Genomic DNA, 22512 nt, shown 5'->3' on the forward strand with positions numbered 1-22512 from the left:
AAACTCCATTCTCATGAACTCTCCTCTGCCGAGCGGCTTTCTCCTGCTCTACCTGGATGCTGACTGTTTCCCCTCATCTACATTCTGAGTAAAAGCCGTGAAAGGAGAAAAGAACCGCGAAAAATTACACGCATTTGTGCTCCAATAGCTGTAACTGCAAGAAACCGTAGCGCACGCCAATACACTGAGAAAAAGACACCCATTTCTGCCACCAGATAATTCTTGCATAATGCCACATACACAGCCGCATTACCCTTGCGTAAAGAAAGCACAGGACAGGGATACACAAATTTCCATAAGTGAGCAGGGAAAAGGCTTCAGTCGAACCGCTCAGAAATAACTGGAGAATCAACGCTTATCGCAACGAAACTCGACGGCCAGCACAACATGACACCAACAACATACTAGCAGCGGGTAAAATTGCAACACTGCTAAACATGTCCAGAGATGCCACGATGACGTCACAAATCAGGAAAAAAAGCACACGCATGCACGCACAGAGGACAACGCATTAAACACACGGAGCGCTCCGGAATAATCGTAGCGTTACCGCACATCGCTACGAAGCTCAACGTCTAACACAAGACGGTAGCAACAAGATATTAGCGAAGGGTAAAAATTGCAACACTACTGAACAAGTCTAGACATGCGACATCGAATGCGAAAACACTGGTGATCGGGGAAAAGGCCTAAGCCTGCGGCAGATCATCATAGAGCATACACAACTTCATTTTTCTATTTTGCGTAAACTAAACGCGGTCTGCTTGGAAAACGACGTACAAATTTTCTTAGGGAGCAGAGAAATATAGAAATTTGTACACCGTGCTCAGATACCAGCATTTCTGCTCAAAAACCTGCAAAATTAAGCTCTGCTTACTTCGTCAAGATATCGAACACCCAACAAAATCAAACAAACAACCCCACTTCCACTGGTAGAACACTATTCAGCTTTTACGCAAGAGGCTTTCTTCTACATAAAAAATAGAGAAAATAAGAAAAGAGCAGCGAAATATTACACGCACTTTTGCTCGCATAGCTATAAGAGAAAAAAATTAATAAAATAACGACGCACACGCTAATAAACTGTGACAAAGACACCCATTTCTGCTATCAGATAATTATTGCATAATGCTAAATACTCATTTGCATTGGCCCTGCGTGAAGAAAGCACAGGACAGGGATACACAATCTATCTTAAGCGAGCACGGAAGGTCACTTCTACTCGAACAGCTTAATACCATAAAGTCTGAATTTTTGCAAAGGAAATAAGGCTTGAACAGCGCTACGAAGGTGACAGACACATACTAACAAACAAACAAACACTTCTTCGAGTCTGTATTTTCTTTTAAAAATAACGAAAGCACACATAAAAAAAATCAAATCGGCTAGGTAGCCTACCAGACGTTGTGCCTTAAAGTTGGCTGCACGCAATGCGCGGAAGCATGCTGCGAAGCCAACTTGCGGTTTTGCTGGATGCACATGAAGTCCGATTCCAATTGGAAATCGCGCTAAGGACGTGCCAAACGTGGAATTTTCGCAAAATTAATCCCAATACCTGGAATTCTGTTCATTTTATCGGGAATGCTGGCGCTTGTGCTCCATTATTCGAAATTTTCGAATATTCGAATTTCTCGATTATCAAATTTTCGAATACGAATAGGGTTCGAATATCAACAATATTCGAACAATATTCGAAATTTCGAATATTCGCACACCTCTAGTGAATACTGACACTCAACGATATATAACAAAAAACAAACAAATTTCATTCTCATGAACTCTCCTCTGCCGAGCAGCTTTCTCCTGCTCTACCTGGATGCTGACTTTTTCCCCCCTCACCTACATTCTGAGTAAAAGCAGTGACAGAAGAAAAGAACCGCGAAAAATTACACGCATTTGTGTCACAGGACAGGGATACACAAATTTCCTTAAGTGAGCAGGGAAAAGGCTTAAGTCGTACCGCTCAGGAATAATCGGAGAATCACCGCTTATCGCTACGCGGCTAGCGCTTGAACAGCGCTACGAACGTGACAGATACATACTAACAAACAAACAAACAACAGCAGGACCGGCGTCGGGCACTCATAAAATACCCTGCCCAAAACAAACACTTCGCCAGGTTCGCGAGGCAATTCCATTAAAAACGCTCGTCCTATCCTACAGATAGCAATGCAAACGCGACTGCCCTTATTTTTTAAACCACTATTTCACGCAATAGTACATAAATGTATCACTCGTGCCACACGAAAAGGCAAACACTTACTTGTCAAGTGGGGTCCCAGCGCGTGCGCGCGCGCACACACACAGGTACACACACACACACACACACACACAAACATTTTCACACTCACAAACACAAAGTCTATTTTCACAACCACATAAATCCATATTATTCCTCAGGTCAATGATTATCCTGCCATCGCCAAAAGACGGCACAGACATGTATGCTTACGGAAGACAATCGGTCCCCGTTCCGGATGTAATAGGATATCGTCACTCGGCCGACGCGAACAAATAAAGAAAGAAAGGAATGCATGTTCGCTACGAAGAAAACGGCGCCGTGCTTCTACGCAGCGATCATTATACAGACACGTAAATGTGAACATTATTCGCTACACACTGTAGCTCTCATCATTTTTAAACCAAACCGTGTTCATAGGTCTTCACTAAATAGGTGAGCCGATAATGACTCCAAATAAAATCAAATAAAATAATCATTCCAGCATGGCTGGCTGCAAGCTTGGGTACCCAACAGAGCAGCGCGCTCCTATCAACACGCCTTGGGCTGACCTTACACACCCGAAGCCTTTTCTGAATACATTCTGCCGCCGCTGGAATAAAAGATTTATCGCGAGGGTACCACGATGTCAGCTCTGTTATATATCGTTGAGTGTCAGTATTCACTAGAGGTGTGCGAATATTCGAAATTTCGAATATTGTTCGAATATTGTTGATATTCGAACCCTATTCGTATTCGAAAATTTGATAATCGAGAAATTCGAATATTCGAAAATTTCGAATAATAGAGCACAAGCGCCAGCATTCCCGATAAAATGAACAGAATTCCAGGTATTGGGATTAATTTTGCGAAAATTCCACGTTTGGCACGTCCTTAGCGCGATTTCCAATTGGAATCGGACTTCATGTGCATCCAGCAAAACCGCAAGTTGGCTTCGCAGCATGCTTCCGCGCATTGCGTGCAGCCAACTTTAAGGCACAACGTCTGGTAGGCTACCTAGCCGATTTGATTTTTTTTATGTGTGCTTTCGTTATTTTTAAAAGAAAATACAGACTCGAAGAAGCGTTTGTTTGTTTGTTAGTATGTGTCTGTCACCTTCGTAGCGCTGTTCAAGCTTTATTTTCTTTGCAAAAATTCAGACTTTATGGTATTAAGCTGTTCGAGTAGAAGTGACCTTCCGTGCTCGCTTAAGATAGATTGTGTATCCCTGTCCTGTGCTTTCTTCACGCAGGGCCAATGCGAATGAGTATTTAGCATTATGCAATAATTATCTGATAGCAGAAATGGGTGTCTTTGTCACAGTTTATTAGCGTGTGCGTCGTTATTTTATTTATTTTTTTCTCTTATAGCTATGCGAGCAAAAGTGCGTGTAATATTTCGCTGCTCTTTTCTTATTTTCTCTATTTTTTATGTAGAAGAAAGCCTCTTGCGTAAAAGCTGAATAGTGTTCTACCAGTGGAAGTGGGGTTGTTTGTTTGATTTCGTTGGGTGTTCGATATCTTGACGAAGTAAGCAGAGCTTAATTTTGCAGGTTTTTGAGCAGAAATGCTGGTATCTGAGCACGGTGTACAAATTTCTATATTTCTCTGCTCCCTAAGAAAATTTGTACGTCGTTTTCCAAGCAGACCGCGCTTAGTTTACGCAAAATAGAAAAATGAAGTTGTGTATGCTCTATGATGATCCGCCGCAGGCTTAGGCCTTTTCCCCGATCACCAGTGTTTTCGCATTCGATGTCGCATGTCTAGACTTGTTCAGTAGTGTTGCAATTTTTACCCTTCGCTAATATCTTGTTGCTACCTCTTGTGTTAGACGTTGAGCTTCGTAGCGATGTGCGGTAACGCTACGATTATTCCTGAGCGCTCCGTGTGTTTAATGTGTTGTCCTCTGTGCGTGCATGCGTGTGCTTTTTTTCCTGATTTGTGACGTCATCGTGGCATGTCTGGACTTGTTTAGCAGTGTTGCAATTTTACCCGCTGTTAGTATGTTGTTGGTGTCATGTTGTGCTAGCCGTCGAGTTTCGTTGCGATAAGCGTTGATTCTCCGGTTATTTCTGAGCGGTTCGACTGAAGCCTTTTCCCTGCTCACTTATGGAAATTTGTGTATCCCTGTCCTGTGCTTTCTTTACGCAAGGGTAATGCGGCTGTGTATGTGGCATTATGCAAGAATTATCTGGTGGCAGAAATGGGTGTCTTTTTCTCAGTGTATTGGCGTGCGCTACGGTTTCTTGCAGTTACAGCTATTGGAGCACAAATGCGTGTAATTTTTGGCGGTTCTTTTCTCCTTTCACGGCTTTTACTCAGAATGTAGATGAGGGGAAACAGTCAGCATCCAGGTAGAGCAGGAGAAAGCCGCTCGGCAGAGGAGAGTTCATGAGAATGGAGTTTGTTTGTTTTTTGTTATATGTTGAGTGTCAGTATTCGCTTTCCTCGATATGTTGAGGAAGTCAGCCGTTATAGGTATTCGTGCAGAAATGCTGGTATCTGAGTGTGTGGAGTAGAAATTCCTATAAAGCACCTCTTCTTGTGCATTCCTGAGCTGCTGTGTGCGCGCGCGTGCTTCTTTTTCCTGGTTTGCGACGTCATGATGGCATGTTGGGGCTTGTTTAGCAGTGTTGCAATTTTACCCGCTGCTATTATCTTGTTGTTGTTATCTTGTGTTAGCCGCGTAGCGATGTCCAGTGACTCTGCTATTATTCCTGAGGTCTTAAGCCTTTTCCCTGCTCACCTAAGGAAAGTTGTGTATCCCTGTCCTGTGCTTTCTTTGCGACAATGCGTCTGTGTATATGGCACTATCAGATAGCAGACATGAGTGTCTTTTTCTTGGTTTATTGGCATATGCTTCAGGTTTTTTAAGTCAAGCACAAGTGCGCGCAATTTTTCGCTGCTCTCTTCCTCAGATCACAGATTTTACAAAGAAGACAGTCGCATGGTACAGCTGAGGAGAGGGTTTCTCTGATTGTTTGTTTGATTTTGTTGGGTGTTTGATATGTTGAGGAAGTCAGCTGTTAAAGGTATCCGTGAAGAAATGCTTGCACCTGAGCGCAGGATAGGAATTCCTGAAGCACGGTACCCTCAGTGTAAATTAATTATTTTGGATGTGAGTCTGCTTCCCTGCATGACAAGGCTGAAATGGGAAGAGAGAAAAAATTGGAGCGCTTCATTAATAGCGATCCAAGTAATAGGGCAATTATAGTTTCCATAGAAAGTAGAATTTTAATGACCTCCTAAAATTATAGTTTAGTTGTAGTTTTTCTAAACTGCAATGCAATAATCATTAATATAGTATAGGAATGCCATCGTGTTCCCGTAAAGGCGTTCTGTCTTGTGCTTTCGCACCTTTTTGCTCGCAGGTGTAGCCTCAGACAACGAATGTATGAGCATAGAAAGGGTCACGTATTACATAAGCCTCGAGGTGATGTTGAGTGGTCTCACTTATTATTTTAAAAGAGCAGTGGCAGTTTACTGTAATTCTAATGACCATGATGAGCCTTTGGGGTGAAAATCGTTAATATGCGGGGTGCTTTTTTGTTGAATTTTAATGAGAGAATCAATGTCATTAAGAGTAGGACAAAGGAAATAATCTTGCGATTCAATAAATAATAGGAGTCTTTGCCGCTGTCTTCTTCTTCTTCAGACAGGATGTGATGACGTCACGCAGTCTGTAGCAATGCATTGACCGTTACCGGAAAAAAAGTGTGGCAATAGAAAAATAGTGTGTATTGTCCTGGGCAGATTTATGATGAGCACTGTTTTTTAATAAGAGGAGTGCGTGTGCTTAGAAATAGTTTGATACTGGTTTTCTTCTTTGTTTCTTTTCGCTTTTTCCCCCCTTGTCTGACAAACATGTGCTGACCATGCCTGGGCTTGTTCTGACATGCTTTCCTTCTACATGTTGGTGTTTTCTTTTTGTACAAGGAATATTCTTGACGATAGTGCTGCCTTGAATGGGAGTCGAGCTATTCTTAATAATTTTGCGATTCATTTAGTTCAGAGAGTAACCGCGAGGGGGACAGGTGTGTGACTTTATGTCTTGCTGAACCATTTTTTTTTCCTGTACAGTAAGACTTTGGGAATGAAATGCTACAATCTCCTCTTGTCTATGGTGTTTTTCTGCAATAGTTCCCTATGCAATCATTATAGTAGAATAAAGGAAATAATCTAGGGATAGTGAATAAATAAATAACAGGTGCCCTGTCTAGAGCGTACGCGTCCTTGAGCCACGCACCTGCATGATGACGTCATACCGAGAGACTATTGTTTCAGGTTGACCTTGTCTAGAGGAGCATTAGTGGAAAAAAACTGTGTAGCCCTGAGACAATAGGATGACGTCACGACCAATGAGAACGGCCTGCAGGGGGCGCAAGGATTCACTTCTCTCTTGGACACTGACGGGTCTCGACACGCAAACTCTGCTCCTGGTAATTGCGTTGGCCGTCAGTGGAAGAGCGTAGCTTCGGTGGGATTCTGTCTGCCTCTGATGGGGTGCGGATGTGTGGTTCGTCACTGGTGAATGGTGTTCGACGATGCAGGTGGATTTTGTGACGAGCGGATTTACAATGAGGGAATGCTGTGAACGGGAAAAATGATGGTGAGTGCCTTTTTCACTCTGTTCAAGTGTTTGTTTTCCTCTGTTGCCCAGCAGTCGTACGATTTGTCCTGACGTGTCCTGACATGCCCCGATATGCATGCTTTCCTTTGTTGATGCTTAGTATTTTTTTCTCTTTTGACAAGGAACATTGTTGTCTTGACGATAGTGTTGCCCTGAGTTCTGCGCTCCTGGTTACCTGTACTCTGTGTTGATTTGTTGAGTGCCTAGTCCTCTTATTTGTCGTTGATGGAGTTACGTGTTAGGATATTTTGTTCTTTCGCAAGTCTCATTTAGTAAGACTTTGGAATTCCTACGATCAGCTTTCATGCATGGTGCTCTTCTGCAATAGTTTCCTATTCAATCGTTATAGAAGAATAAAGGAAATAATCATGGGACAGTGATTCAATAAATAATAGGTCCCCTGTCTAGAGCGTACGCGTCCTTGAGCCACGCAGGTGCATGATGACGTCATACTGTGGCTTCATTGTAGATTGACCAAAGGAGCATTAGTGGGAAAAAAAAAACAGGGTAGCCCTGAGACAATAGGATGATGTCACGACCAATGAGAACGGACAGCAGGGGGCGCAGGAATGCTCTTCTCTCTTAGCCTCACGACCAATGAGGACGGCCAGCAGGGGGCGCAGGAATGCTCTTCACTCTTAGCCTCTCGGAGGTGGTTGCCCCAGAGGGCGCTAGGAGCGCGTACGCGTAGCGGCCGCGGAGCGGCGTCCCAGTCAGTTTCTCGCTGGCTGTCTCGGAGAGCAGTCGCATCGGTCTGCGCTCCTGCCGTGGTGAGCTGATTTGTTGTGTAACTAATGCTTTCGCCAACTTTGTTCGCGCTTTGTTTGCGATTTTCGTGCCAGTGCACGTCGGGTGCTGGTTGCTGTTGTCCGGACATCCCCGCCATTTTCTATCTTCATCTGCATTTGGTACCGGGAGTAGCGCTGGCGTGATTCTTAATAATTTTGTTGTGAGATTAGTTGAGAAAGTAACCGCTAGGGGGTGCAGCTGTGGGGCTTTATACAGGAGAAAAAAACCATTACGAGTCAGTTCTCTGCCTGGCTGACGGATAGAGCAGTCACATCGTTCTGCGCTCCTGTTGTGGTGGGATCATTTGTTGTGTAACTAGTTCTATTTTCTTGTTAGCTATTGATGGTTTGCATACTGTTGCTTTCCCAGCCTCTGTATTACGAGTGTTTTTCTCCTTGCATGTCCAGAGCTGTCCTAACTTGCCCAGACATGCCATGATGACGTCACAGCTGACGTCACAGGATGTCCGGAACTGGTGCTGCGATGCTTTGTAACCTGCCTCCGTGCTCCGTCGCCCAGCGACAGTCAGCGGCCGTTCCGGACCGCTTCCTACAAGATGGCGTCGTTGATCTTCAACTAAACTCATTCTCTCCACTCTATCTCTATCTTTTTATTTTATTTTCTACCTATTTTTTTATTTTTTATCAGCTCAACTAGCCCACAACTCACACAGTGGTCTGGACACGTTTTAGATGGTCCCCAATCAGTGTAATGACTCCCTGAATTATCCTGATTAATGTGGGGGGGTCCCAATTAGCTCTAATTGCTCATTAATGGCGTCCAGGCCACTGTGTGAGTTGTGGGCAAGTTGAGCTGATACACTACTACTTCCGTTTACCAAGAGGAATTATGACAGGTTAACAAGGGTTCAAAATCAAGTACTGAGATTTATTTTTAACAGTTACGGCACTTCTATTACAACGTTACAGCAAAGAAGAAACTTAGGCAGCATCCCGGACAGATTTAGGATGGAGAGACTCAAATTCTTGTACCAAATAGTGCGTGGAATATATAACATCGACATAGATTCTTGCACACGGTTTCGCAAACTTCATCCTACAAGAAGCTCTCATAGTACCCTTTTCCAAGAACCATTCGCACGCGTAGGTTGTTTCAGGTATTCGTTTTTTCCACGCACTATTCGCGATTGGAATTCGTTGCCACAGGCCGTACATAATGTAACAAAATTACAGCAGTTTGTTGACAGGATCACTTGAGTCTGACCACTCAGGGTGAGAGTCAGAGGAAGGGAGTCAGGAGGTCAGGTAAGAGTCATGTTTCACACTCTTGTATTTGTATGCATGTGCTTGCAGGTGTGTCTTTGTGTGTCTATTCTGAGTGTCATTTTTAGTGAAATGTTATGACCCACCCTACTTGAACCCTTTGATGGGTTTGTAGTATATCTAAATAAATAAAATAAACATTTGAAACTCAGAAGGTATTATAATTAAATAGCGCACCCTGCCCGAGGAACGCAGGTGTTAAAAACACGCACTGTAACCAAAAAATCCTCATTTTTCGTTTTGTGCAGATGTAAGTCAATACACTCTTAAACCCGTACCTTTTAGTGTAACTTTTAGAAACATGTAACTTCTATATAGACGTAGATTTCGAGATTTCTTATAGGTTACACCACCGTAACGTATATTTAGAGGTTAAAAGCGACCAAGGTCATGTCTTTACAACACGAATAGAAGTTACATCTCGGAAAAAACAAAAAATAGCTTGTTGTAACTTATAAATGTACCCTCTACTCCGACACTGTAACTTCTAAGCGAAATCTCCAACGATAATTTCTTTGTTAGTTTCTTATCGTTTGTTTTCCTTCTGTTTTTCAGCGTAATGCCGCGTTTCAGCTTCCCATTCGAGACGACAGTTGCGAATCTACGCTGTTATTTTTTATCTGTTTCAGCGTCATTTATACGTCGACTACATGTTATCAATGCTGTATGAACACAGATTATAAGTTCGCAGTCTGGAATACTGATAGTATGTTTTTTTCTAAAGGGTGGAAAACCATTGTCTATGCCGCAACCACCAAGATTTCCGATTACGCTGCGTAGCCGAGCCTGGTCTAGGTCTATCCACACAGAGAGCGGTTTCCTTGAAACGCTTAACGCTCGTCGTCCGTCCGTTAACAAGTGTAATCTGTTTTAATCAGTGGTTTTCCTCGCGTTTATAATAGTATAGTCAGGAACAACGGAAAAGCTAGATGTCGCTAGCAAATAAGGATATTTTCGGTGTTCTCAGGGGAAAGTGTAGTGAGTGCGAAGATTGCAAAGAATATAAAACCAAAACGAACGTCACCACCGCAGCCCTAATTCACACACTTCATACACTGGGTAAGTGTACATTTTGTGCTAGGTACGTGCGTTACTTTGATAGCAAGAGCTCGTAGCGCATGTTTGTTGTGATTATGGCAAGCGTTTTGCGGTCCTGCATATGAACGCCACTTACGCTTGCTACTTTTCTGCTCTTACTTGGTCGCCAAGTCAATACACCGGCGTGCATTTTGCGAGCTGCGGATATATGCATCGAGATATATAATTCGCAGCTTCCTACTTGTTGTATTCTTACGATATTCTAAGACTCAATCGCGGAGTGAACGCCTTCCCGCATTTATGCTGCTTTGTACCTTGTGCTTTGTACGGATTTGAATGGTTCGGTAAATGTTACTCTCATTGCCCAAACTTTTGTTCCCAGGATCCCACATGCAGGTTCACATACCGTCACCAGCGCAATGCAGTACCTCACAAACTCGTCCCAGAGTGCCTCCAACGCTGATAACGCAGTAATGTAGTGTCTCCTGCGTTACTGTACACTCATATTCCTCAAGGTTGTGTGCGTTTTATGTAATACTGTATTGCCATTTGCGCTCGCCTCTGCAACACGAATGTGGAATAAATTTTTTTCTGCCGCAATTCTCCATTTCGTTGGGTCTGTTCAGCTTAGCAAACATAGGTCAGTTGTTTTGACTCGCTGGCTTCCTCGCACTTTTATGCATTGCTTCTCGTAGAAGATAGTTTTTTTTTCACATACATGGTAAAGCGACCATGGTTTCTCCTCACATCAGAATCGCACTTGTGCACAACGTGTCACCTCTCGACAGACTTCTGTTTTTGTAATATACATATGTTCAAGATCTCCTTTTCTGCCGGTTCATTTTGGTACCTTGGTGTGTTCTGTAAATGTCTGTCCATATCCCACGCACAGGGTGTTTGTTTTTATTCGCATCACACCAGCGCTCATTTGACAGGTGGGTTATGTTAATTTTCGCAAATTAAGCCATCCGTAGTTACAAACATTTCTGACATTTCCTGACGCATGTGTTTGTAACTACGGATCGATTAATTAGCAAAAATTCACATAACCCACCTGCCAAATGAGCGCTACTCTGTGGCGAATAAAAATGAACATCCTGTATAAAAAGCCGCACGTTGGCGTAACCTTTACGGGCAGGTGCTGGATTGAAGGCCGTAACCTCTAATTAGTGGGTTTCCTTGTAACTTTTATAAAAGGTACTGCTCAGAGGGTACCTGGTAGCTTCTGAAATAGAAAATAAAATATATTGCGATTTTTTACCCTTTACTAAAGGGTACCGAGTTAAGAGTGTAGCGTTCTTGATATGTGCAGCTGTGTTTGCACAAACGCAAAATGAAAGCGGGACAAAAGAAGTGACTGACGAAATGCCGTGCAGATGTGTGAGTTCGCCGCTTCGATGGTGAGTAATGAGTGAGTCTTACTTAGTATATCGTACGCTATCCCTTACGTACGCAAATGCGATAGCGTACGATCTACTAAAGCTCTCTATTGTACCGGGATTTGTGGCGTTGCCGGCATATCCTCTTCACAGCTCGACAAAGCAACAATGCGATAACGCAACTAAGCCGTGCTTCCACCAGTCTCTGGAAATGCTTCGGGTAACATGTGGCAATAACAATCGCACTGGTTCAAGACAGGTGCTCTTGAAAGACAACTGGCTAGTGAGGGAAATTTGTTGCGTGCGGCGTCACCGCTTTTCGGAGACTAAATGAAACACATTACAGTCGCTCCTACGATTGACGAAGAACACGTTCCCTCATGGGAATACCTAGGATCCCTTTTCTCAGTTCAGGTGAGTGATATACCGAAATGTCAAGATACTGTAAGTCAGTTCAAGGGTGTCGCTCAAGGCAGGCTAAAATTAATCCACAGACTCAGTAACGTATCCAGGAGAATATACGCGGAAACTTTGCATGTGGGAAATGATTTCGCCCTCATTTTACCTCTCCGAAGTGCACTACCAAAGGTATGATTTCTGGGGGTTGAACCTTTCAACGCGGTTTTGAACCCACGAAGTCACTCACTTCACAGGCTGACCGCCGCGGCGTTAAGGTTATCGTTGTCTAACGACGTAAAGCTGCGAGTTGTGAATATCATCGCCAAGTGTGGCTCACCTCGAAGAGTCAACCACAAGTAACCACAGGTGATGACATTTCACGCACCGTAACACAGCTGCCACAAACGGCATGCAGCGCAACGCAGGAATAACTTGTGGTATTTCGCAATGTGCCTTCTCAAAGCAGCGTAATTTCTCGCATATTATACCCACAGCGTGGATAAGCCGCAGGTGTGCTCCTTGTTGATTTGTAGCAAAATTTTCAAAGGCACCCTCTCTCACAAGCAATGGTTGGCTGGTACGCTGGTCAACAGTCTGGTACGCAATAGCTGGTGCCGGCTGTGCTGTCTGGGGTTTTTCCTGGGTTTTCCTCAGACGCTTTCAGACATATGTCGGCACAGTTCCCCTAGAAGTCGGCCCAGGACGCACATTTCCCCAGGGCGTCAGTCGTGACGTTGCCCATATACGTGAGGCCGACAACGGCAAGCCCTTTCACCATCACCACCACCACCACCACGCAATAGCTTAATCACGCAATAGCTTAGGTAAGCACAAGCTACACGTCCAGGAGAATTAATTGTGTGAACTTACTTTCGCTACGCTTTCATATGTGTTACCAGTTGAGCAGTACTCCTATCAAAAGCAGCGTGATCCTGTTCCAAGGAGAACTTAAGCGTTGTCTCCACATCACTAACATCCCAGACAGCACATGGTGGGATAATAGATGGCTATACGATGTCTAACCTTAGACATCTGGGATAACTATAGAATGTCTAAGGCTAGACCTAATGTCAAGTAGACGTCCACTAGCATAGCAGTAGACATGCTAATGTAACACTAATAGCCGTCTAACCTTAGGCATTGGATATCTACGTACGTAGACATGATTTACCCCTTTACCCCTTTTCTAGACATGATGCCTAAAATTAGTCATGGCTCTTAGACATGCATTAGCACTGAAGTTTAGACTTAGATCTGTTTTATACCTCCATTTCGGAAGTAGGTCTAATATTAGACCTTTGTTATACCTCACTTTTGCTACCCTTATCCGTAGTTTAGACGTCTTGTCTATCGTACCCCCCGTGCATATTAATGTGACTTTTCTGTCTGTGTATAACCCTTTGTGAGTACTGCAGTCTGAGAGCACGCATTTTGTAATGAATTTATTTCAACCAAAAACTGTACACAAAGTACGCAAAACTAGTCACAGCGGTGAACCCTTCATATCTGTTTGTTACAATGAAGCACAAATATTGTGCAAAAATGTGATTAGCTTTGGTGGTTAAAGACACGCTAATCTAGCCATTTGTAGTGTCGCTTGCTTGAAAGTACTGGCAGGAAGCACCATTGGTGCTGGTGCCACAAACTGGTGTGAATCCTCGAAAAGGTGCGGTAACTGTAGAATAATCATTCCCTCTTGCACCCCTGCTTCTCCGGCTCGTGGACGCTGTTACCCAGACAAACCTGCAAAACAAGAAGTCAGTTTAAGAGAGCATGAATCAGGTAGCCATATTACACATAACCATTCCAGTCGAAACGAGACAGAGTTGTGGCTCCACCCTCTTTGATTTTGCTTTAGAAAATAAGAAAAAAGGTATGTACATGTTTCAAAGTGAATGTTAGTACTAAAATGAATTTCTTTCAAATCTCTGGAAGTGATGACTGGAATGACTTGTTAGCCTCGCTATGTACTCAACATCATTCCTCCATGAATGTGTATAGGAGCGAATTGCCAAGTATCTTGCTCCAGATTCTTCACATAACACGGCTTTTGCTTAACATATATCGCATGTATGTTTCGTTCATGGCGCTTGAAGATCAGACTTTCGACCAGGCAGTATTTGAAGCAATAGGTGTTTCAGTAGTTAATTGCAGTTGTGCTGTTGCAGCAGTAGCTGTTGTGGAACAGTGCACCGATGTGCTCTACGTTTAAGGCATCCGGCTGTCAATTGAGTGTTCATTCGTCTGGATCACACACCGGGAGGAGGGGAACAGCAGCAGGTGGTTGTTTCTACATGAACTATTACTTTTGTTTGACGTGGTACACACTGTGGTTTTTCCTCGAAAATGATAAGCAGCTAAGCACTAAATGCAACCAAAATGTTTCCACATACAGTGAAAGTGGGGGATGTCAGTCAGCGCAGTCAGCACATAGACACACAGCCGCTTTCACCTTATGTGTAATAATTTTGGTTGTGTTTAGTGCTTCGAAACGTCACCCATGGCTGCTCTCTATCTTGCATCACTCCTTCACGTAACAACCGACGCAAGGAAACACGTAACTGACAGCCAGATAGCTGACAAAGAGCACATTGGTTCACTGCTTTGCAGAAAAAATATGTAAACAGAAAGCAATCAATTTCGCAAAAATCATTAATTGTGGACACGTTTTTCACGGAAGGTTTTTATGCACAAAACAGGTATTAAAGGCGGCCAAAATCAAATTAAAAATTTATAATGCTTATTTAATTAGTGAGCGTATGCAAATGCTGCTCATTTCTTAGCAAATGTCCCTAGGATCTTAACAAAAATTTGATGGTGCCACCTATTCATGAATTATTCAACCGGTGGAACACAAAGCAAGTCAGTCAAACATCAAATGATTTATTTTACCTCGACAAACAAAGGCTGCTTTCCCTCGGCAGCACTGCCGAAGATGCCTCCCATCCCACAACTCAAGGATAGCTATACAAGTGTGAATCAGGCACTTACTGGTTCCAGTTTCTAGGTTCCAGTCTGCAACCACAGAGTGAAGCAGATCCTTGAACAAGTCTAGTAAATGGAGGATTCCCTCTTGCATCCCAGCAGCCGGCGCATGGATACTGTTACCCAGGTTACCTGCAGAAACAATTTTAAGTAGCACTAAGCGGCTAGTTAATTGCACACAAGTATTCCAGCCGATGCGAGCCAGGGGCATAGCTCGACCCTATTAGATTTCACTGAAAAGAAAAAGAGTAACTGAATAAAATGTATACACTTGTGTACCCGAGAAGTCCGCTGTTAGTAAAACGAATCCCTGAAAGCTTTCTCAGATGTCAGGAAGTACCACTGCTGCAGCATCAACGGTGTACAGCGGGTCCTCAATCAAGTCTGGTAACTTCTTTGTAGAATAAGAATTCCCTCTTGTACCATAACCGGTTTTGTAGCACATGGACACTTACTGAGGTGAAGCTGTAGAACAAGTCAGTTTTAGACAGTATTCAGCAGCTTGCATTGCACACTAGCATTCCAGCAGACACTAACACAGGGTGTAGCTCAGCCCTGTTAGATTTTGCTGAAAAAAAAAGTGCATTCCCTTAGGGTCAATACAGCTACTACGTCTATCATGACTGCTCTTACTTGTGGCACAATGTCATCTTTTGAAAATGCACACCTCTTTATTTCTGCTGCGTGTTACAGGTACACTGTATGAATGAGTAAGGCCGACCTGTGCAACTGGAAGCATAAGGAAGACAAGCAAAAGCATGTATTACATAGCAAAAAAGGCCGAAAACTACGAATGAGTAATGCCGGAGAAAATCACTAAACTCCTCTACGGGATTATTGATAAATGTCCCACCAACACGACACATACAGGGTGTTCAAAATTAAGTTTTCACAGCACTTTATAGATAAGCGAACAAAAGTAAAGTTATCATCCGGTTTCCTTGTCATCGCTGCATTTGCGTAGCGCTCGTGAAAGCTTAATTTTGAATACCCTGTATAATGAGGTTAACATTTTGCTCGGCGGGTAGTAAACGCCCAATGAGGGAATCGTAGTTTCGGAAACGGGGAACAAAGAAAGGCGGGCATGGTGATTTCACATATACCGTCGTATCAGTTTGATATGAGTGCGCCGAAGGCGGATTTAATTCGTTGACATAGCACGCTACGCTGTCACCCAAGGAAACTACTTGATGAAGTTCATTTACCCTGTCACGTACATAGCCTACGTAACGGATACTGAGTCGCAGTCACTACATATTTAATATTCCACACTGCACTGATACCATACAGGGACTTATGTTGTAAAGTAAAGTACTCACCTCCTAGCTGCACAACATCGGCGACGTAGAAATGAAATGCAATCACGAAAGGCCTTGGAGCTGGCATGGCATCGCATCGCATCGCCTAGAATTGCTTTGTCCGCTTTGAAACTTTGAAAATGGTTAACGGATACGCGGTTTCAAAAGGAGACTGGATAAAAAGGAGATATGGATTACCTTGTATACACACGGCTTTTTCATCCTCCTGAACAACTGCAACCACCACTGAACCAACTGAAGTAATATAATTTTTAAATCCAATCTCAGCATTGTCATAAAATGTGAATCAAAATTTGAAACAGGAACCGTCATATTACTGAAATTTCTTTCGTCAGATCTAGCGGACTCCGCCAATGGCGGGCAACTGAGCGACGCGTAATGGTGGGTTATTGGTGTTCTGTTTAGTAAACCATGGTAAACTATGGTGAACTAGAAAGTGCACTGTAGTGGTGTAGTGGTAGTGCACTGTAGGCAAACTTAGAAGTCAACGAGCCATTTGTCGTACTACGAGATCTACATTATGGTGGAAGAGGCGACAGTTCGAGCCGCCAATCCTTTTGCACTGTCGCTGTTTAATTGTTCAAGATTCATGTGACGACAGCCGACGGCATCATAGAAAGATTTACGATGCCAAAAACTGTGACGGTGATGGTAGTGGAATTCAAGCTAGCTACAGCCATCATCTTAACTCAGCCTACGACGTACCTCAGACTATATGTTTATGATATTACGCAGTCAGCTGTGTAGTTTGTAGGCCATGGCAGCTTGCCTTGCCCCACTAAACCTGTTTCGATAATGAGATGAAGCCGGTGGAGCCAACTTGCGGAATGGCAACGCCAACCAGAAGAACATTCGAAGACGTACCAACATGGTGATATTCGTGTGGAAGTTCGGTAATTAAGAGTGTCGGCGAACTCGTGTGGCAACGTGACTACATTCGCTGTGGACCCCAAAGAACATTCCACTTGTGTTGGTGTTGGGGGTCATGGACATATTAGTGGCCTGTTCAACTGCCCCTGGTGCCTCACGTGGAGAAATCTTTAGGACGGTAAGAAAGACTGCCTCGAATCTATCTTTCTTTTTTGTTGTTGTTGTTGTTGTTGTTGTTGTTCATATACATTTGCATTGCAGAAAGACGATTCGGTATTTATACTGTGATATCCGTGGAGGAGACTTCGGGGGTGTTAGCATGGAAATGGAGCTCACACTGAGGCTACAAACACAGGTGACTGGACTAAAATGGTCATCGTTTCTCAACAACTTGCTATTTTGAAACCCTGTGGGCTGCTGTATAGTTGAATGCATAGATAATTTACGCCCTGGAATTCAAGGAGTTACATGGCAGTTCATGGAGCAACTGGCTTGATTCATCCACCCGCATTGAAAGATCTACACCTCTAGGTGAGCAACAGATACCTCGCTGCACAGTATGACTCTATTGTGCTTGCATCTGCAAGTGATATTCCAACACCCATATTCCTCATTTCCGGTGAATGGTGTTATCTGCAAGTGAACTTGGTTTTGTTGCTAATGCCCTGTTACCGGTTCACATGTATACCATGCCACCCATGGACACATCAAGGCAGGGCCAGCCTTAGCATCTTATTTAAAGTATGTGTTAGTACCACAAAGCAACTGTGGTTACGAGTGGCATACAGATGTGGACACATGGAGAGAGGACAGCAGAAAGGAGTGGGGGACGGGGGGCTAGTATGCGTCCTGGGCAGACTTTGGAGGGAACTCTATGGGAAAGCATTCGGCAAACCAAGGGAAAACCTCAGGCGGCGCAGCCGGTGGTAGGATTCGAACCCACAACCTCCCAGTCTTCAGCGCGACCTTGGCTACCACCAACAAGCGGCCATGCCGCTGGTCGACCTTTAGCATCTCTAGGGCCTGATTTCACACCATGGTGCGGTGCCTCCGCAGTCAGTACCAAAGCAGTGTCGTAAGTCATAAAAAACAACAAAAAAAAAAAAAAAAAACATGCAACTGCAATGAGTGTAACGAAAACTTTAAGAATTGGAATAGGATTGAATCGCCTTTGGTGCCGCCTGTCTCATGGCTCTTACTTAACGAGTTAGAACATCATAAACGCACACAACTGCAACAACGTGACACAATGAAAACCGCACACAAGAAGAAAGGTAAGGTAACATGTACCTCGGAAACACGGAATAGCAAGCCGTTTCTGGCTGACTTTGCCTGGCAAAATACATAGAAATACATAGAAAATTTCCCCCAGTCCCGGACGCAATTAAAAAAAGAAGTCTTTCGAGCCAGCATTCGCGGAATACCATATATTCTTTTTTGTATGTGTTTGGTATATATTTATTGCTTTATTGTTATATGCAGCTTTGTTCTGTGTTTTGTTGTCCGTTGTCGTTGAAGCTGAACTTTTCATTTCTATGCAAGGTGGTGAAGAGCATGTTCGTTTGGACTAAACATGACGACAATGCAAGACAACGAAGACTGACACGGCGGCGTTCTACAGGCACCTTTCGGAAGCTCAGCAGCCACGAGCAGGAGGTGAGCTCCATTGGAAATGTGTTGCCATTATCAAGCATAGCCATGCGCACATACACAATATTTCCACGTAACTAGTATTTCTCGAAGCCAATCAAAGCATGTGAACAAGCAGCAGAAAGGTTTCAGGAAAGTAATTATGGTGTTTCCTCAACTGCTTGTTCGTATATCGACCAGTTTAGCGAGTATATTCATATCCGCAAGATGGACCAAACCTATAGGGAGCTTTCACCGTCACATTGTGACGTGCCAGTGACGTGGCATGCTCGGAAGCACCTCCCACTGATGATCACTTTTCGTGCTAGCGGCATTGAAAGATGACAAACTGCGCTATTTTTCGAGGCGACAACCATAGTTTTCATAAAAGAAAATGTGAGAACGACAATGACGAAGCCCCTTTGGGATAAAACAAGGGTACGGACGCGTCCGGATTTCAAAACACTATTCAAAAGGCTTCGTTTTTGAGCAAATGCTAGATAAGCGCGGCAGCTGCGCCGAAAAAGTGACCACCAGCATGGAGGCCAAACGGGTTTGCTTGACATCATGTGAAAACACCCTATAGACAACACCTATAGCATATACCTTGAGTTTATCGATTGGATGTACCTGGCTCTCTGTACACATCAGTGCATTTATCCTTTTTACAAATGTGGGCCAAACACGAAGTGAGTTTCAATCACATGCCATAATCATGCATATAGAGCAGCCTCCCAATAGAATGATGGTTGGCAAACACGCTGTTAAGCAAGGGAGAGACATTTCCCCAGCATCAAGAAGGAGACAGTAGTTACGTTTAAATGCGTTCTATGTTTAACTCTTATGTATATACAGGGTGTTTGTTTTTATTTGTTACGGAATTTTTATAAAAAACAGCAGAGCAAAACAGATATCGTTTTGGCGGTTGAGTTCTACGGCCAGGCTGACATCCTCTCCGAGAAAGTATGCACACACACACACACATACATTGGATGGTGATGGGAGTGGCGATTCACCGCCGCTGAGGCGGTACACTGCCCTATTTCGCGTTGGGGGAGGATGAAGGGATGATGACGGGGCTTTCAAAGAGCCGTCGCCAGACCGGTGGAGCACAAGTACTCCGCCAGAAGACGAAGCCCCTGCATCTGGTTTGCAGCGTTCGACCACGGACCGAGGATCTTCGCTAGGTTGAACGGCCGCTTGTCAATGCGTTGCATAGAGAGTTCCATTAGGGCACGCTCGTGGTGGTATTGCCCACAAGCCAGGATGACGTGGCTGAGGTCGCCGTGCACTCCACAAGTGGGGCAGAGGGAAGACGAGGTGGAGCCGAGACGGTGTTGAAAGGCAGGTGTAAAGGCAACGTTGAGCCTCATGCGGTGGAAGAGAGCAGTTAAGGGGCGCGGTAGTCGCGGAGGAAGGACGAGAAGCGTGGGGCCTGCCTCAGAGAGAAGGGAGTGAGCTATGTCGTGTTCCCACTGAGCCTGCATCTTGGGACCGGTGAGTGTCGAGAGGAGGTGTCTTCGGTCGCCCGACGACATCATTATCAGGGAAAAAGCTGCGTGCTGATGGGCTTTCAATGCGGCTCTGTCTGCTTCTTCGTTGCCGCTGATACCGACATGTCCGGGAATTCACTGCAATACTACAGTGTGCCCTACAATGGTCGCCTTCTTATAAGCTTGCAGGATGTCAAAGACTACAGGACCGAGGAGTCCACGTATCCCCAAGTTGGCCACACACTGGAGCGCGGGTCTTGAGTCTGTAAAGACGACCCAGGACTGAGCTGGACTGGCTGATATTTTTTGCATAGCAAATAGAATGGCGTAAAGCTCGGCACACGTAGACGATGTTCTGTGAGAAAGACGACGGTGACCACAGGAGACTGACTGAGATGGAATGACAAATACCGAGGACGATCCACCCCGAGTTGATGACCCGTCAGTGAAAGCTGCCGTTGACGCCGTGTAGTTGTCGTTCATCATGCCCAGGGTAAGCTGCTTGGCGACACACGGGGCTGTATCCCTTTTCCTTCCATGCAGGCCAGGAACAGTTAGGCAGGTGACTGGGCTTGACAGAAACCATGGAGGGGCACTGGGAGCCGCTAATTTGCATATCAAAATTCAGGGGTGGATATCATCACACACATGCATGTTTCAGGATTTTTTAAACGTCGAATGGCTTTCAACTAGGATGGTCTCTCATTCTGATCGCCCTCTTTTGAACGAAATCCCCTAATTAGAGTTCATTAATGAATTTAGGTATTTCGTCATCTTGTAGTCGCATGCTTTCTTCGATGTCAACTGTCAGGATGTCATCCAGGCTGTAGAACTCGGCTGCAAAAAATATCATCTATTTTGCTCTGCTAGTTTATAAAATTTATGTAGCAAATAAACATATAGACTCTGTGTACAGGGTGTTCGACGAGATGATGTAATTAAATTCCTAAAAATAGATTTTGCTTTAAAAAAATATGAAGCTGCTTCAAAAATTCGGCAAATCTGCGCTTAAAATTGTTAGAATATTAAGAGCTGATTTACCGAAAGAGAATAGGGTAGCAATTTATCGCCGCATGGAAGCTGCTTGTGAAAAAAAAGCTACCCAAATAAGAGCTGAAGACAGCCGAAAACATGTCGCTGGATGAAGCATGTCTGGTGAAATTTGTGTTTGCGAAAATCTTTGCTCCACCTTTATTACTTTATTCTTGGATCCACCTTTACTATAGACAAAGCGGAAAGGAATTCTCAAGATCTACTCCAAGGGACACAGCCCATCATTATCAGTGGCTGACTTCTGATAAAAGACACACGGATAAAGGTGAAAGGTATGACTGGGGCATCGTTTGTTTTCTCTTTACACATGAGGAAGTGTATTTGGAGGGTAGGTAGCACACTTTTGCCCAGAGACTGAATTTTGGCTTTCAAATTTTTTTGTCGAAATGTTGTGAAAAACCATATGGTTTTGGTCGGAATAGACCTTTCCCTGTTTACAAACAAATGATATCAAATTGTACAACAGCGCCGCCAACTTGGTGGAGTGGAACTGCTATAGCAAAAAATCAATAAGGCACAAGAACGCCACGTTTAAACGTGGCTTCTAATACTGTCAGAATTTTTTTTTTTTTTTCAATTCTTTACATATTATTAGTTGTATGGCCTTTTTCGGCTCCATTCTACCGGAAGCCCTGTCTTTTCGGTAGCCCTTTCTAAAGTTGGCTACCGGGCTTTTCCATCTTCTTGAGCCTGAAGGGCACGACTTTCTCTCGGAGTGCACGTGGTGTCTCTATGCAAAGCAAGTGCGAACTAAGTCGTAATAACAAAAACATTCAGCACAGGACTATGACATTGACTTTCAGACGATGTAACTCTTGGGATGAAGCCGCCTTTTTTTTTTCACGGTGGAATGGGAACGCGAATGAAGACAAGAAAGCGACTAAAAACGTGACCCCATTTGTGTGTACCACTAATACAAGAAGCCACCAGTGACCTTCATGAAGGAATATGGCTTCGTGAAACAGCGGTGTTCTCCGCCCGAACCGTTTCGGTTTCACTATGTCTATCAGCGTCATGATTACATCACGGTGACACTTCTTTGGTAGAGGTCTATAGACTGTTCTCCCCAGAGGCTTCTGAATTCAGGGGGAAAAATGCTGCCTTTGCTGAGCAATGTTTAGAGATTCATTATGCAACTTAACTTAATTAATGCGTGCAAAGAGCCTGCTTGCACTTCAGTGCCTTAGTTCCCGCTTGTTGCCTGTACCTCCTTCAACATTCTTTTTTGACAATCTATTTTTAGGATTAGTCTTACCAACACCGCAATGCGGAAACCCATCCTTTCAAGTCCCTTACTGAAGAATGGAGCTGTGGCCCGTCTTATGCATACATGCCTGAGCAAGTCTGTGAGGCAGGAATAAGTCTGGGATAGTTGGTACATTATGCTTAGGGTTCTTTGTTTTTGGGTTAAACCCGATTTTTCAGGAT

The 22512-nt window shown here is 44.0% G+C and overlaps 1 protein-coding gene and 1 long non-coding RNA gene across 3 annotated transcripts in view; both read left to right on the top strand.

Moving 5' to 3' along the window:
• The first annotated feature begins 11414 nt into the window (after positions 1–11414).
• The window catches only part of LOC135388343 (galactoside alpha-(1,2)-fucosyltransferase 2-like), a 31670-nt gene continuing 20572 nt past the window's right edge, over positions 11415–22512 (top strand). The window contains exon 1 of one of the 2 annotated variants that reach the window (XM_064617845.1): positions 11415–11750. In XM_064617845.1, the coding sequence (XP_064473915.1) occupies positions 11667–11750 (84 nt within the window). In that variant the 5' untranslated portion in view covers positions 11415–11666. The remainder of the gene's footprint in view (positions 11751–22512) is intronic. The other variant, XM_064617844.1, reaches the window with a different exon arrangement.
• Positions 14524–21417, top strand: LOC135388344 (uncharacterized). The gene is made up of 4 exons (XR_010421330.1): positions 14524–17087; positions 17171–17264; positions 18452–18565; positions 21258–21417. It is a non-coding gene; the product is annotated as an uncharacterized LOC135388344 (long non-coding RNA).

This window comes from Ornithodoros turicata, chromosome 3 (assembly GCF_037126465.1).
Source record: "Ornithodoros turicata isolate Travis chromosome 3, ASM3712646v1, whole genome shotgun sequence".
NCBI classification, from domain to species: Eukaryota; Metazoa; Arthropoda; class Arachnida; order Ixodida; family Argasidae; genus Ornithodoros; species Ornithodoros turicata.